Source organism: Amblyomma maculatum, chromosome 5, assembly GCF_055883805.1.
Source record: "Amblyomma maculatum isolate TAMU_Amacu chromosome 5, ASM5588380v1, whole genome shotgun sequence".
Lineage (NCBI taxonomy): Eukaryota > Metazoa > Arthropoda > Arachnida > Ixodida > Ixodidae > Amblyomma > Amblyomma maculatum.
The window spans coordinates 149,307,097-149,321,869 of record NC_139348.1 but is presented as its reverse complement, the minus strand read 5'-3'; the positions used below and the strand labels follow the sequence as shown (position 1 = coordinate 149,321,869).

The 14,773-nt window shown below is 43.0% G+C and overlaps 1 protein-coding gene across 1 annotated transcript in view; it reads right to left on the bottom strand.

Moving 5' to 3' along the window:
- Positions 1-13,656, bottom strand: part of LOC146189922 (putative sodium-dependent multivitamin transporter) — a 94,765-nt gene extending 81,109 nt beyond the window's left edge. The window contains exons 1-8 of the mRNA XM_084605383.1: positions 13,546-13,656; positions 11,827-12,090; positions 11,018-11,083; positions 7,625-7,676; positions 5,416-5,483; positions 3,919-4,076; positions 1,269-1,409; positions 1,023-1,152 (exon numbers count right to left, since the gene is read on the bottom strand). Of these exons, the coding sequence (XP_084461509.1) occupies positions 1,023-1,152; positions 1,269-1,409; positions 3,919-4,076; positions 5,416-5,483; positions 7,625-7,676; positions 11,018-11,083; positions 11,827-12,090; positions 13,546-13,656 (990 nt within the window). The remainder of the gene's footprint in view (positions 1-1,022; positions 1,153-1,268; positions 1,410-3,918; positions 4,077-5,415; positions 5,484-7,624; positions 7,677-11,017; positions 11,084-11,826; positions 12,091-13,545) is intronic.
- Between the last annotated feature and the right edge of the window lie 1,117 nt (positions 13,657-14,773).

Sequence of the window (14,773 nt, the reverse complement as noted above, 5' to 3'; positions counted from 1 at the left end):
CATGCACGTAGGCCACCAAGTGGCCCGTGACCACTGTCAAGGTCAATGTCACATGAGGTTATGTCAATGTGACGTGGAAGTAGAGGGGCGAAACTTGCATAAATAGAAGCCCCCGGGTTTCTGCCTAGGTAAAAACATTACTCAAGATGAAGGAGGCCGAACACCCTGCTACAGTAAGCACGTCGAAAAGCGAAGGCACATCGGAATGAGGAAAGGCGGCGTGCCGAAGAGACCGATCAAGAACGGGCTTTACACATAGAGAAAAACAAGATATGTTTAATCTAAGCTTGGCAATAATCTTAGCCATGAACATAAAGCTTTCGTTGCCTACAGGCTTAACCAAAGGTAAACCACCAGGTAATTTTTATTATTAAGTTCTACCTAAACAGAGGAGCTATTTCCTGATATTTCTGTGTTAAAGCTATGAAGTTTAGCTATACTGCCAGTACCTTTGATGGTTTTCGAACTTGAGCAGGATCTAATAGTTCTGAGAAACATAGCCAGTACTCCACCCAGCCTTGCTCACATTGTTCTCTATGCCATTTAGAAACATTCCTTATTTAAGGCGAAACCTCATGCGCGATAGTTTTGCGCGTTATCTGTGCGTCGTATCTGTGCATGGGATCTGTGCGCTGATGTGCCACTTGCTAATAACCTTGTCTCCACCTGGAATCCAACCTTCATCCCTCAGATCCCCAGCCAAGCGCTTTAACCAACTGCTTCACGCCCGGGTTTAGTGTAAAACGCATATCATAATTCTTGTCTACCATGAGGATAATAGTAGCTATGAGAATGACACTACAATCAGTGATAATGGCAATGATGATAGTAGTAATGATAATGATGGTGCATTTAGTTGATAATGATAAACGGAGCAAACCTTTGGCACTCTGTGCAGCAGCAATGCTCCGGCTTTAGCATTTCTGCAGTGCAGACTCCACAGTGCTCTCGGAATTTTTTATTTTAGTTTCTGAACACTTGTCTTGCAATCTGACAATAGACTATCTCGCTGAGGTACTCACCTGATCGTAGCTTTTGATTTCACCGCGAAGAACAGGGTCGCAGTCTCTGTACCAATAAATAATGGATGCAGACGACATCGCCACAATTAGGAAAAAAACAACCATGGACATCACGCCGCCAGCAGCAATTCTGAAATGCCAATGATCGAGTTTTATGTAACCCAAAGTGGTTTCAATGCTTACGTGTGTTTCTGACTTTTTGCGCTGCTTTTTGGTACAGCGCTGAAAATGAGAAATCATTTGTACCTTTTGGCGTCTCTCAGTGATCTGGCTGCCATGAATCGCTGGACTGCCATCTGGTCAATCCCCGAGCGAACCAGGGCATAAGGCAGTGCAGCTATCAGGACACTAAATAAGTTCTCGTCACTGGACACGTCGAAGCTCGCCCTGCATGTCAAATACGAATTATTCTCTTGGAGCTCCATATCTTAAAGAAGCATAAATGTGTTGTTCTAAACTGGTGTCTCGCACACACCACTGCCCATACGAAGATAGACGTCATCATGAAGGTAAAGTATATTAAGTTCCTACTCTTATCGACTTTGAAACAAAACATTTACGACATTAAAACAAAATATTAGGGTTTCGTGGACCTCTTCGTATATATTCATAATGATACCTAGCATGCTTCGGTGATCAAACAGTTCTCACATCTTACATGACTCACCAATAAAATTTATTGACAGTAAATGGGTGGGGGATGCGTGGTTGGGTCTCTAGTCCGGGACTCCAGCTGCTGCCGTTGCTATCCGTGCGAGTGTCACAAGGGCTTTTTTGGCCTCGAGTTTGGGGATGGATAAGATAGGCTTCCACCCTCAATAGTTTGCGCTGAGTTTAGATCACTAGATGTATTGTTTTGGCAGGTTCATACCATGTGGTACAGGCCTGACCTAATGAACATGTGATACAGGTCCTCTTGCTGTGGCGTCTAAGAATATTTTTTTTTGCTTTGAAAAGTGTGCAAAAAATGTGCAAGCGGAAGCACGCTCTGTAATATATTTGACCTACCTCTACGCAAACACGTACATAGTCCTTCTGTAGTCCTCGGTACTGTAACCCTGTGTAGTATATGTGTGGCATTCTATTCTCAGTCACGAAGATCAGAACAGCTATTCGCCTGAGTTAGTTGAAAACTTCGGAGAAGCTTATGCTTCCACTAACAGTTCAAGCAAAGTTGTTGAATTTGTTTTATTTTTATTTTTCTGTTATACGCAGCGCAACGCGCTCCCTATAGGTACCCCTCTATTGCACGTGGCATTAACAACTTTCCAAGGCTTATTTGTAGGAACAGAAGGCATGTCCTGAAGACTGCGTAAGCTTGTAAGAGAAGTTCCTGACAGTGTTCAATAACAATTTGTACGATTCTCAAGCAAAGATTTGAATGAAGGAAAAAGGGATCAGAAGTGGGCTTAGAACGAACTTATGTGATCTTGTCTTTCCAGCTTCTATGTACAGGTCCTTGTACAATAAAGGCCCCACCGATGACGTATTAAAGAGGGTTAAAAGAATGAAAGTACAGCCTTCAGCAAGAACCTTTTTTCTTTAATCTGCGCACAGACGTTTTTGCGGTAAAAGCATATTTAGAAGGAAAGGAATTTAACGTTGCGTGGGGTTATTACTGAATAACAGGTTATTACTGCGACCCCGATTCATGGCCTGAGCGCATGTATTTGCAAGGGTGAAGGAACGGGCTAGTTGGTAAATCATCTGTCTGTGTCTGTGTTTTGAAGTGCGCTGTTTTGCTTTCAAAGTGCATGTATTTTCGGTTGGGGGAAAAGAGACCTTTGGAGGAACTTAAAATGCAGTAATGTATACCAGAATTCGTCCCACGGGTGGAACCGTTGGAAATTCTTAGGGAATTTTAATATTACAAAGCCTCACAAATTACCGATTGTCGAGTCCTAAAGTACCACATTGGTTAAAAAACACCAGCCGCTGCCCGTGTGGAAGCCACGTCTTTTGGATTAGTGACCGAGTGAAAAAGCTACTAAAGCTACCCCACCAGGTGGCTACCGCTAATTGTATACACAGGAAACGTCTTAGTGCCGGTAATAACGCAGTCAATAAACATTGCAAAAATATCGAAAATTCGAAGTACCCTAACTCTTGAGCCTAAACAATTGAGCCTAAAACAAACTTTGAGCCTAGAACATTGCTGGTTGTCTTAATGATTATATACCAGTAAAATGTATTCATTGCGTTTAGGATTGAACAAAGGAGTTCGACGAACCGCAAAGTGAGTTGCCTATGTCAACTGGAGAAACACTCAAATGACCCACGAAAAGTACTTGCTGTAATATTCTAACGCAAGAGATCCACAAACACGGTATTTGTGAGTATTAAAGTCATGTTCAAAAGCTTTGCGTAGAGCTCCTAATTCATGCATAAATTTAAACCAGTACGCTCTCAAACGATTGGGCGACATATCCCCGCTTACAAACATTTCCGATGACGTCATCAGGAATTGCAGTCATCAGCCATTCATTAGACGCTCCCAAGTGACGTAAGCGGGAAGGAAAATGTTAAAGCACTTTCTCGACTTTTTCTTTTCATTTTGTTGCGCTCCCAAACATTGACATTAACGTGAATGAAGGCATAATGTTATTAGCGTTTACTATAAGGGCTCGCCCGTATTCCTTTACTACGTCTTGTGATTAAATAAAGAATCACGCAGAAAACAACATTGCGGCCATGAGCCTAACTAAATGTTCATTGATAGCTCGTTCAAATCTCTATTTGCTGTACTTCTTAAAAGAAAGGTCATTTCTCAGTACTACATCAAATACGTTTCGGACAGTCCCCACGTGGTTGAATTTCATTGAGTCTATAGAGAAGCAACTAGAAAACTTCGTTTTATCGAAGCTAAGGATCGTCGCTAGAAGACAACAATTCTCACCGAAATGCAAGATCCGTAAGGTTAACATGGCTCAGAGGCCTGAGTGGTGGGAAAACTCGGGTGCTGTCGTAGAGGACTTTCCCAATGATGGTGAATGGCGCCGCCAGCATGACCAATGTTTGAACACAGTCTGCCCATACGACGCTTCGGAGTCCTCCCTTTAAATGAATAATAAAAGGCTCTCAAACATGCGGCAACAAATTCTAAAGGGAAAGAAGGCTTTATCAACTGCTTCTTATAATGACATTTTATATCTTTATGTGTACAGGGAATCTGTCCATACAAAACCTACTGGTGACGTTACACAAAACAAACAAGGTAATAAATCTCTTTTGGGTAGCTTTAATTAAAAGTGGCTGATTGTATCGATTGGCATCATGATGTGCCCCAAGATTAATTCGCGCCTTTGAGGTAAATGGCTGTGAGCGGTATGAAAAAAGTTAAAGGCGAACTTGTTATACAGGATCACTGATGCTGCACTGGGAAGACTGAACATTTTGCTTCTTCATGTCGATGTGATCAGTCTTGCAGATATTGAATGTCATCACTGCCTGCCAAATGTCGTTAAGGTAAGAGTAATTCCTAATTCGGTACCTTATACAAGTCTATTTAAAACTTAAACGTGTATGATCCACTTGAGGGGGATTTTTGCCCTGAACAATTACATTTAGAGCGAATTGAGAAACTGAAGCATTTTTTTTTTTTTTTTGCACAGTTGCGGTTTCGGCAAAAACCCAGCTCGCGAATTGTCTGTAAGATCGAATGGCATCTCCTGCTTTATCGGTCATTTTATAGCTTAGTAAATCTCGTACACCAGGATGCGTTTTCCTTGCCGCACCTCCACACAAATACTTACATCCTCCATTACTTAGTGCCTAAAAGTTTCTCGATGTCCAAATCACAGAATGCGCGAAGATGAACTTAGAGACGTCACAATATTATTTTATTTTGCTTGGAAGGCAAGTGACTTGATATCGAAGGTCTTCGACTAATATAAATTGCAGTTAATTCTGCTCCCCTTAGCTCCCCACAAAGGTCCACCTGAAAGGCATTCCTGTGCATGGAGGCGACAAATTATTGCCTTTTTTATATTATTTTATTTTATTTTTTTTGCTCTTCACCTCATTGAGCCTAAACTGTCTGGAAAAGATACCAGTCAGATCCGGTTTCTTGTGCCAACTTTTTTTTGCTCCTTCAAGCCGTAGGTAGAGCAGATATTTTCCTTTGTTTGTGAATACCTGCTATGTCGTATGTGCAAAATTTTATATGTGCAGACATGCAGCCAACACATGATTCAATTTGAATACCAGCCCGACATCCGCAAAGAGGGAGGCGCTCCAGTAGATCGTAGATTAGGACGTCCGCGTTTGCATTCCCGCGCTCCTGCCTTGACCCCAATTTCGTTTGCACAATGTTTTCTTGCTTATAAGGAGTCACTATTGTAACCACATCAAATGTGCATTCTGCCATACACAAAGTAGAAGGTATTTGCCTTACCAGTGTCGTGTATGTTGTGCCCGCCAGGCCAATAGCGATGTTTGAGTAGAGCAGTGGGACGGAATACACTGAAAAGGTGGATTCGAATTTCATACAAATATTAGCGACATGGGTATTATAAAACTTCCAAGTTTCAAAACTACTCCATTATACGTGGCCCATTGTGATTTGAAGCACGGTGAGAAAGCAGTAGTGAGAAGTCGCCCTTGTCAGCACCGCCGTGAACTGCCAGCGTACGCTGGACGCCATTGTCTATGAACTTCTATGGACTGAGGACTTTACCTAGCGATGTAATAAATGCGTTGATGCAACAATATGCCCATCTGGCTTTTCCATGTGTCAACGGCGAACGTCCACCTTATCTTCGCCAGCATCCTAGGATTAGTAATCGATTTCTACGAAGTTATTACTTGGAGTTTTAGAATTACTCTACATCAGACTTGCATTACGGGCCAATTAATTAATATCATGAAAATATGCAGGAGACTTTAGCTCCACACTTAAGTGTATGACGCAATAGTATTAAAGGCCACCGTTCGCATACGCTCCATGCGGATAATCGTTTTCATATATGCAGCTTTAAGCATAAACTGCGTTTAGGTCCTGCAGTCGGCGACTTTGAGATCACATAGAGCCGAAATCGAAAGACGTCATCCGGGCACCAAAACGACAACAGTCGGGAACGGAAAAAGTTTAACCGAGCAGAGTTTGCTACTCTGGCGCAGAACCGGCTTAGAAAGGCTAGATGCGGCCCAAACAAATTTCAAAAATTATTGCTTCTAATTTCTTCTTTGTATTCGCCTTAACATTATTTATCTGGGTATATTCAATATGCTGAATTATAATTTGTCATTTCTAATAACTCCACGAAAAAGGCAGACGCATGACACTAGACACTTCAACATCATCCGTCGGCTATCAGGGTAGTTTAAAGAGAGTTGCTGAAGGGTAAGAACACTCAAGGCTGAAAGGCGCTGCAGAAAACAGCGGCTAACACGCGGACACCAAGAATGGCGCTACGGTTCCTTGCCCATTATAGTTTCATACTTACATCTACTCTTGATACAGAGAGGGTGAGCAACTGTACTTTCTAAATCACTTATTTGGGTCACTACTATCTCACAATTCTCATTGCTGTAACATCATGAATGTATAGCATACATCACACAACGTGTAAAGTGCCATCTCATGTAAAGGTCACCTCAACCAAACCATACGAACGTGCCTGCGCGGCCTGGAAGTCATCTATCTGGGTCAGCATTGGAGGGTCTTAGATTGGATGCGCATCTCATCCTCTCATCTCAAAGGAGGCACCCGAGTGGCAGCTTCTGCTAGTTTTGTCATCGACAGTGTTCTGATGACGTCACACAACCGAAGAACCAATCAGCGCTAGGCCATATTGCCTGACTTCTGTGTATTCCTTTCCTGATGCATGCACAGAATTTTCGCTCACAATGCCAACACCAGATTTCCTGCAGAACAACCGCTTGAACAAATGGGCACTATCTCCCAGAAGAGCGCAAACGATGCCATTTCTGTCATTCTTGCACTCCTTTTCTATTAATGAATAAGTAAATCGAAACTACGCAGCTATGCCTTGAAGTCGGCGTCTGCCCCTGAGGAACAGGAGCTCCTGTCTGCTTGAGTCATCTGTTACGTGACCTTGGTAACGTCATGTGTCATATCTGAAGAGATATAACAAAACACCTTATTGGTTTTATTTTTCAGTTGTCGGCTTTCAACAGTGAGAGCCTAAACAGGAAAGCTATTATATATTGGTTTTTGTACTAATTAGCGTTCGGTGAGTGATGTTGTACTGGGCAAAGTGGTAGTAATTTGTAAATTTTATATAGTTATCCCGTCTGAAAAACGATGGCTTTTTTGTTGTTTTTTTCGTGAGTTATTGCCGCGTGTACTATCGCTTGTTCATGCAGCCATCATTCGCGGGAAGCTCTTCTGTGTGCTAAATTAAAACAGCGCAAGATCTTAATAGGTTTTTTAATTTCAATCAGTGATCTTGAATGTTCTTTGCGCAGAGTAAACACATGGAGGACTAAAAAAATCGTTTTCATTATGTCTTTAATGGTAAATTTATAAGCAAAAAGATTGTCTTTTTCTTTTCAGTCTGCTTGTTATGCGCTTTGCAGAGAAACGTCACCAAATCATTGATTTCTCGCATTGAAAATAACACAGACACGCAAATACGTACTTGTTGAAATCCCGATAGCAGCGCTGTATATTCCCACTGCACCCAGAATTTGCTGTAGATAAAGAGAAAGTAAAGTTAAATAGGCGACTATAATTTAAAAGCAAATTTTTGAAAACGAAGAACAAGAGGGCTACAGAGTCACGTTTTCAGGAGGTAGCTATTGTATAATGTGGCTGCGTAAGACGCTATGCGATAAGAATGTACCAGATATTAGAGGCATAGGTTAAGCGATTGGTATTAACAAACAGCAACTACATGAACGTGAACGAAGAACCAAAAGCGCATCCTTAGACGGGAACCATTAACCCTCTCAGTTCATACCCTCAAGGATGTTTAAGAGTCCCCAATATATTTAATATGCCCCACCGTTAGTCTGTCAGTAAAAGACTAATGAGTTATTTAGCCCGAGAGCGTGTTGTGTTGAATTGAGTGTCTTATTTTGTTATGTAAAAAGTTATGTTACATTTAATTTTATGTATAGATTTGCTGTACAGGTTGTAGACCAACTAGCTTCCTCTTTGTTGTCCTGCCAATAATCGTAAGGGGCCAGGGCCCCGTCAAGCTGTTTCCACAGCTTTTAGTCCTGGCTCCTCCTTTCCCTGCAGGAAAGAAAATAAACCTGACTTCACTTGACTTGAAATACTTTTATGTCGTAAAAAATCCCTTCGGTCTCGGCATTAATTGTTCGAAGCTTCTCAGGCCAGCTCCGCCGCGAGTGTACAACTAAGAAAACAAGCTCGAGCTCTACAAACCCAGCTTGTACATTAGAAAACAACGATTCGTTTGGTACCACCCGCACCTCTCCAAGGCCGCTGGCTCGCCCACCACGACCCCCGAACGTCGCACTCATCACAATTTCGAAGGCCAAAAATTTTCTGTGCGAAGGATTCAGATCGAAAAACAGTTCTCTGCGCCATATACGGCTACTTCGTTTGACACCATTCAGAGTCCTGTAGCTTGAGCCGTTACACTATAATTTTGCCACCAATGGTGTTTTTAAGTGGCGACACACACACACCCACTATCAGGTGGAGAATGCGTAAGGCCGGTCGATAATAAGTAGGGGGACGGTGGGGTGACTGCTCCTGGTCCTACCGGACTGGGACTGGTAGGTCACTGCCAATTGCGGCAGGGGCTAGACTGCCCCCATATTTTTATCTGTTGTAGGCCGGCATTACACCCGCTACCGTTTCGGTGGAGTAGGACGGCTGTTGCGACGCCTCGGCCACGTGTCATTGGGAAATCATGATGTCACAAAGGGAGGACCAGGGTGATGGAGTCCATTTTATGGGTCGTCACTTGGTAGCTAAAACAATGTTTGCAATGCTGTAGTTATGGTCACGTGGCTTTGCCACCGTATTGAATCTCAGAGCGAAGGAGAAACGGACGAGAAACCAGCAAAAAATGACTTTACGCAATTAAAATAAGGGGCTTGTCTTTTGCAGAATTTTAACGCGACACCTTTCGTATACTACGTCAGAAAAAAAAAAGGTCTGGTGGCATTGAATATTTCTAGCTTCGCGGCCGCGAAGGCATACGGAAATGCCCCCGGAACGCAATAAGGTGGCACATGCCGGCACCTTTTCAAACCAAATTTGAAGCCTCGAAAAGTGGCGGGCATGCCTTTAGCAGTTGGTAGTTGGCAGTTGACATTGCCAGGACTAGATTAGTTGCTGAGGTACGTGACGTCACAAGACTACAGAGCATAGCCGAATTTTAAGGAGCTGCGCACCTGAGCTTCCCCTGTATTATACAAGAGTCAGATGGGAATCGAGTACACAGGTACTTCTGCGACTCCCGTTCAAAGTCTCGCAGCCTCGAAAAATCACAAGAGTTTCTCTTTCGGCTAGCACTGGAAAATGGCCCATCGCACTCATAATCACCGTGCATTGAAATGGCCGCCCTACTGATTCTGATAGTTAGGAGTAATGTGGCAGATACGTCTGTGCGTTATTTTCCTATAACATGCTACATGACTATGTTTCCCCCTTTGTCAACAACATTACGCAGACATAAATACTCATTTCTGAATAATTTACCGTTGACAAGAAGATGCCCAGTAATCGCATGCTTTTGCTAGTCAAAAATGTAGAGCTCAACGGGACACACATAGTCTAATGATCAGCATATCCACACGCCTCAGTCATCTCCCTGAGACGTGCTTGTGATGTGGCGAGGCTGCGACTATTAAACCGGAAGTAATAAAGAGTCTCTGTGTATTTCAATTCCCAACTCATGCAATCGTATACAAAAGTGAGCTTGCCCATACTGACTGCTTATTTCGAGTAGACCATGCCAACTGGCCACTTGACATTGCAACCCTCTGACCGATAACTTATTCAGCGACCTCGACATAAACTCCGGAAGACACCGTTCACTTCTCTTATATGCATTAAGACGACGAGTCACACTGGCTTCTTAAATTCATTTAATTTGGTTTGTGGTGCCTAATGTGTCAAAGCGACTCAAGCTATAAGAGACGCTGTAATAAAGGGCTCTTGAAATTCGGACCACCTGTGGTTCTTTAACGTGCACCGACAGTGCACAGCACAAGGGCTCCCTGTTTTTGCATCCACCGAAAAGCAGGGCGCCCGTGTGCACGTTAAAGAACAGCAGGTGGTCCGTGCACGTTAAATCAGTGCACGTTAAGGAACAGCAGGTGGTCTGAATTTCCAGAGCCCTTCACTACGGCGTCTCGTATAGCATGAGTCGCTTTGATATCTTCATCGAAAAGCGGCCGCCGCTGCTGGAATTCTGTTCCGCTTCCTTAGACACAGCGGTCGAGTGCCCCAATCACTGAACCATAGCGGCGAGGCAATAAGAATTAATTTTATCGTTGTTTTTTCAGATGCAGAGACATTTGGGGTGTCACTTAGAAAGGGGGGACCGGTAGTAGTCAAACCCGGTACAGAGACGAGGTGCCTGCATTGCATGTGTTGACTGAACGGCATTATTGCAGCGTCAACGTCCAGTAAAAGTTCATTTGAAATTCAACGTGTGTCTTGCATTCTCTCCTGCGGGGGCTGCGTATAAAGAACCGTTCTAAAGATCAAGTTCTCAGTTCATCTTGCATATTATAGTTGAAGATAGGGGAGTATCAAATATATAAATCAAACAAAAACGGCATCAAAAGCTAGATTTCAGAACGATTTGCAATACTACTGTGCGAAACAGTTTACAAACAAGGCAATATATATGACGGGAAGTTTTACCTTTTTTAATTATGTTGTGATATTCTGTTTGAGACAAATTATCAACGGCATGCAGTAAGCTTGGCAAATCTGCTTTGTAATTGAACTTTCTTGTCTTTACAATTTCGACCCACACTTTGCAGTTTGCACATTGAATACTTCAGTAGCATAGAATTGATAAAAAAAAAAACGACGTTCTTACACTCAGCAAGAAGTAGATGAGGCAGGCCGCAATCCCAACCTTGTTGTCGAAGCGCATACGAAGGTACTGAAAATTGGAGAAAGGGGATACAGACTCGCATCATCGTATATGTGAAATTGTTCATTCATGCCTTACACCACTAAAGTCCACTAAAGTAGTGTGCGCTAGCAATCTGCATAGTTAAATATCCTGATCTTCCTAGAAAAATCTTCGTAAATAAATAAAATGTGACAGGCCTAGCACTGATTTCCGCTCTTCGTAATACAATTTTATACAATAAGAGTTATTAATTGACTTCCATTATTTTTATTTTCCACGCTGATGTTTCACTACCATAACCCTCAACTCTTTACGCAAATACATAGAAATGGTAGTAGTTGTTCCTAACTGTAGCGTATGGCGCGGTGTTGACACTGCCCACGGAACGCATTCGTTTTCGACTCTAATTCAAAGAAAAGCAGGTGTTACGAGGCTATCGCTGCAACACTCGCAGCTTTCGCTCTATAACTAGGTTCAAGCCATGCCTAAGCCTGTAAAATTTATTTTCTTTATAGTGGGACGAAAATTAGCGAAAAATGTTTTACGATTCACCAAGTACTATTGCTTGATAGTTCTCATAAGCGGCAGATGTACTTTAATTTTATACTTCGTCCTCAGCGAGTGGCACCAAACTTTAAGCATCGCCCACGTTGAGCTCTGCGATAATGTGTTCAGTTAGAATTATATTCCTAGAAAAGGCAGAACTTTATTTCCTTATTCGACCCCTAAGATAATGTGCGTGTAATATCCCGAGCCCCTGAGCGGCTTACCTCAAAGATAGACGTTGCCTGCAATTCGTACAGCAGCGGGACCACCACGCCAGAAGTCACCACAATCACAACTGGGCACAACGCAAGTACCCAGACCACGTGGAAGCCGTAGGCGTAGTGATGCCCCACAAAGCCCACGATGGACATACCATTGGCAAGGGAGGCTAGAACGGATACCGTGAGAGCGCTGGCCGGAAGGCTTCGGCTGCCGAGAAACGCCTCCAGGAGTGCTTTAGAATCACTGTTGGGATCACCAGTGGGCACCTGCTTCGCCTAAAATGATGGATGCGACGCAATGGTAAAATTATTCTTGAAATATACATATATGCTTAATAAAAATAGGCAGACTACGTCTTACGGAATCTGCTAAATGTGCTATGGTTCGACGTAAGGGCAGCGTGTTCTCAGAGTAAGAGCAAACAACGCTTTTAAGGCGAAAGCCTTTATTGGCTCATCGTTGTCGTTAGAAAAAGCGTCACGCTTTTGCGCCGCTCTGATTGGCGGAGGTGAGGATGACATCATAGAGGTATCGACCAATCACAGGGCACTATCGTTTGACAGGCGCTGCCAACTCGGGTCTCTTATTTCACATGAGAGGATGATATCAAAATCAGCCTGTCAAGATCCTTGCATTCAAGTTATCCCTAGGCCGCGCAGACACGCTCATACGGCTTGGTCAAAGCACGGCATTATATGTTGGCTGGTAGCTTACGCTATTTAGTCATACCAATTCAGGCGTGTCGTGTGGAGCCTTTCATTTGATGTTTTCTCGAACGCCGCACCACACAGCCTGCAGATGCAGTACAACCACGAATCAGCGAAGTTTCAAACAAAGGCTTTCGTCTTATCGCACTTTAGTGGTCCAAAGTGCCACACTTTATTTTTTCTTATCACCAAGAAGAATTAAAATGTATACACTCTCTCCTTTTCACCTATGTTTTCCCATTATTGTGTGGTTCTTAATTTCAAGGGTGAGTAGGTAATTGAAGGCGGGGGCTAAACACTTTTTTTTTAATAAAGAGTCCTATGCACAGAAGCGTATTTGGCCCCGCCGCTAAGTGTAGTATATGTCACATAAACAGCAATATGACATGCACGATTTTAAGATAACATAACTGCAAGCAAAATTTTTATGTGCGCGTTAAACTGTGCAGTATAATAACAAAGATGTGTCCATTCATTTCAAGGAGCGTTTTCAACAAAGTACTTGCATTAGGATTGAAGAAACACCAATACTATTAACGCTTCTATAAATAAGTGCTCACTTGTATAGTTATTTTTTCGACGTTTTGCCTGTATCTTCAACTTTATAAAGCCAATTAGGTGTTCACGATGGCTTTAAATAGCACGTAAATGATATACCAACAATAGCCACTGAGAAATGCTGAACTAGTAGCACGTGGCATCTATCATTGAAGTGGGCTGAAGTGATTAGGTTTTTTAACGAACTAGTAGTAATTTTGCGCAGACAGCCACTTTTGAATGAAACATTTTGGGTTCCTTCCTTGTAACGCGCTGACATCACACAACACACGGCTGCAGTTGAAAGCTTAGCGTTTATAGAAATTCGACATGCTGCAATCGATATGCTCTCCGCTGCCCCCGCTCCCTCCAGCCTTAGCACAAATAGGCAAGCGCCAATACCACTTAGCCATTAGTCAAAAAATTTAGAAAATGATTACATTGTTTAAAACAATAGCACAGAGCTCAGTGACGCACCTGTTTACGTCGGTGATCAAAAGAAACGTACAGGCCCACCAGGTATCCCAGAAGAGTGAGAATACCGAAGACGACGCTGTCGGCGAACTCAAGGCTCTTGGATGAAGACATATCCTCTTCGCGGTTTTCCTACAACTCCTCTCCAGGTGACTGTATTTCACGGTGATCCCTCCTGTAAGTTCACTAAGCATAAATTTTAGGCTTCCCGTTTAACCCCACTAACTACTTCAAAATGTATGGCAGGTAGGTCCCCCTTTCAGGAAATTGGGATCAAAATTTAACGGCTGGCTTATCAAAGTAGATCTCTTGCTAAGAGAAATGCAGTTGTTAAGTGAAATTATGATGAAGGTTTGGATGGATTGACTACAAAAATTATAATACGAGAGTAATTACTGATTGACACCCACAAAAGTGTAGCCATACGGCTACAAAGGAGAGCTATACAATTTTCCCTAAAGTATTCCCTTAAAATATTTGATCAATACTGCAAAACTTATCTTCCTCGGAAGAACTTCGTACTTACATTCTGTGATAAGTCATTTTGTCCTCGGTCTGTCTCTCATTAGAGAGAGTTTGGGCTCTCTACGTTTTACTCTACCGAAGTCAGCGTTTCTCGAGTACGAGCATCATTCCGTTGCTGACGTCTGTTGTGACACTTTGAGCCCTTATGCGCTAGCTAACTGCCCCTTTTTACTGAACTAGTCTCATGTGCGCCGCGAGGCAGGCTTATCGCTAAAGCAGCTGCGCCATTAGAGGAAGGAAATTATAAACATACATTATGTTCGTCGCCTAGCGGCTGACGTTACACCTCCGCGCTTCTGTAGCGAAACTGCTTCCAGGTGCGTTTGCCAGCCAGTTACGTCGACGGCGGCGGCTTTGGGCCGAGTTGTTTTGGCATCTGGATCTCTCTGTCATGACGTTACCATGGATATGCAGTTAACAGGCTTCCTTTGCTCATCAACTCGTGCGCTGAAAATAGTGAGAAGTATTCATTGCAGAGACATTGGCTATGAAAACTAAAATGGTTTCCGGAAGTGGTTTTCTCTCTTCAGGTGAGTAGCGCTGCTTAAGACTAAGCGCGTTGTTTGTATAGCAGGTCGTTGATTCGCTTGTTGCAAACAACCCCCTTCCCAGTGTCAAGGACGGCATGCCCATCCAACTGTTGCTTGTACTGAACCCTAGTTTTCAAAATAAATCAGTAATTCATAAATATAAAGGCCGCTAAGCG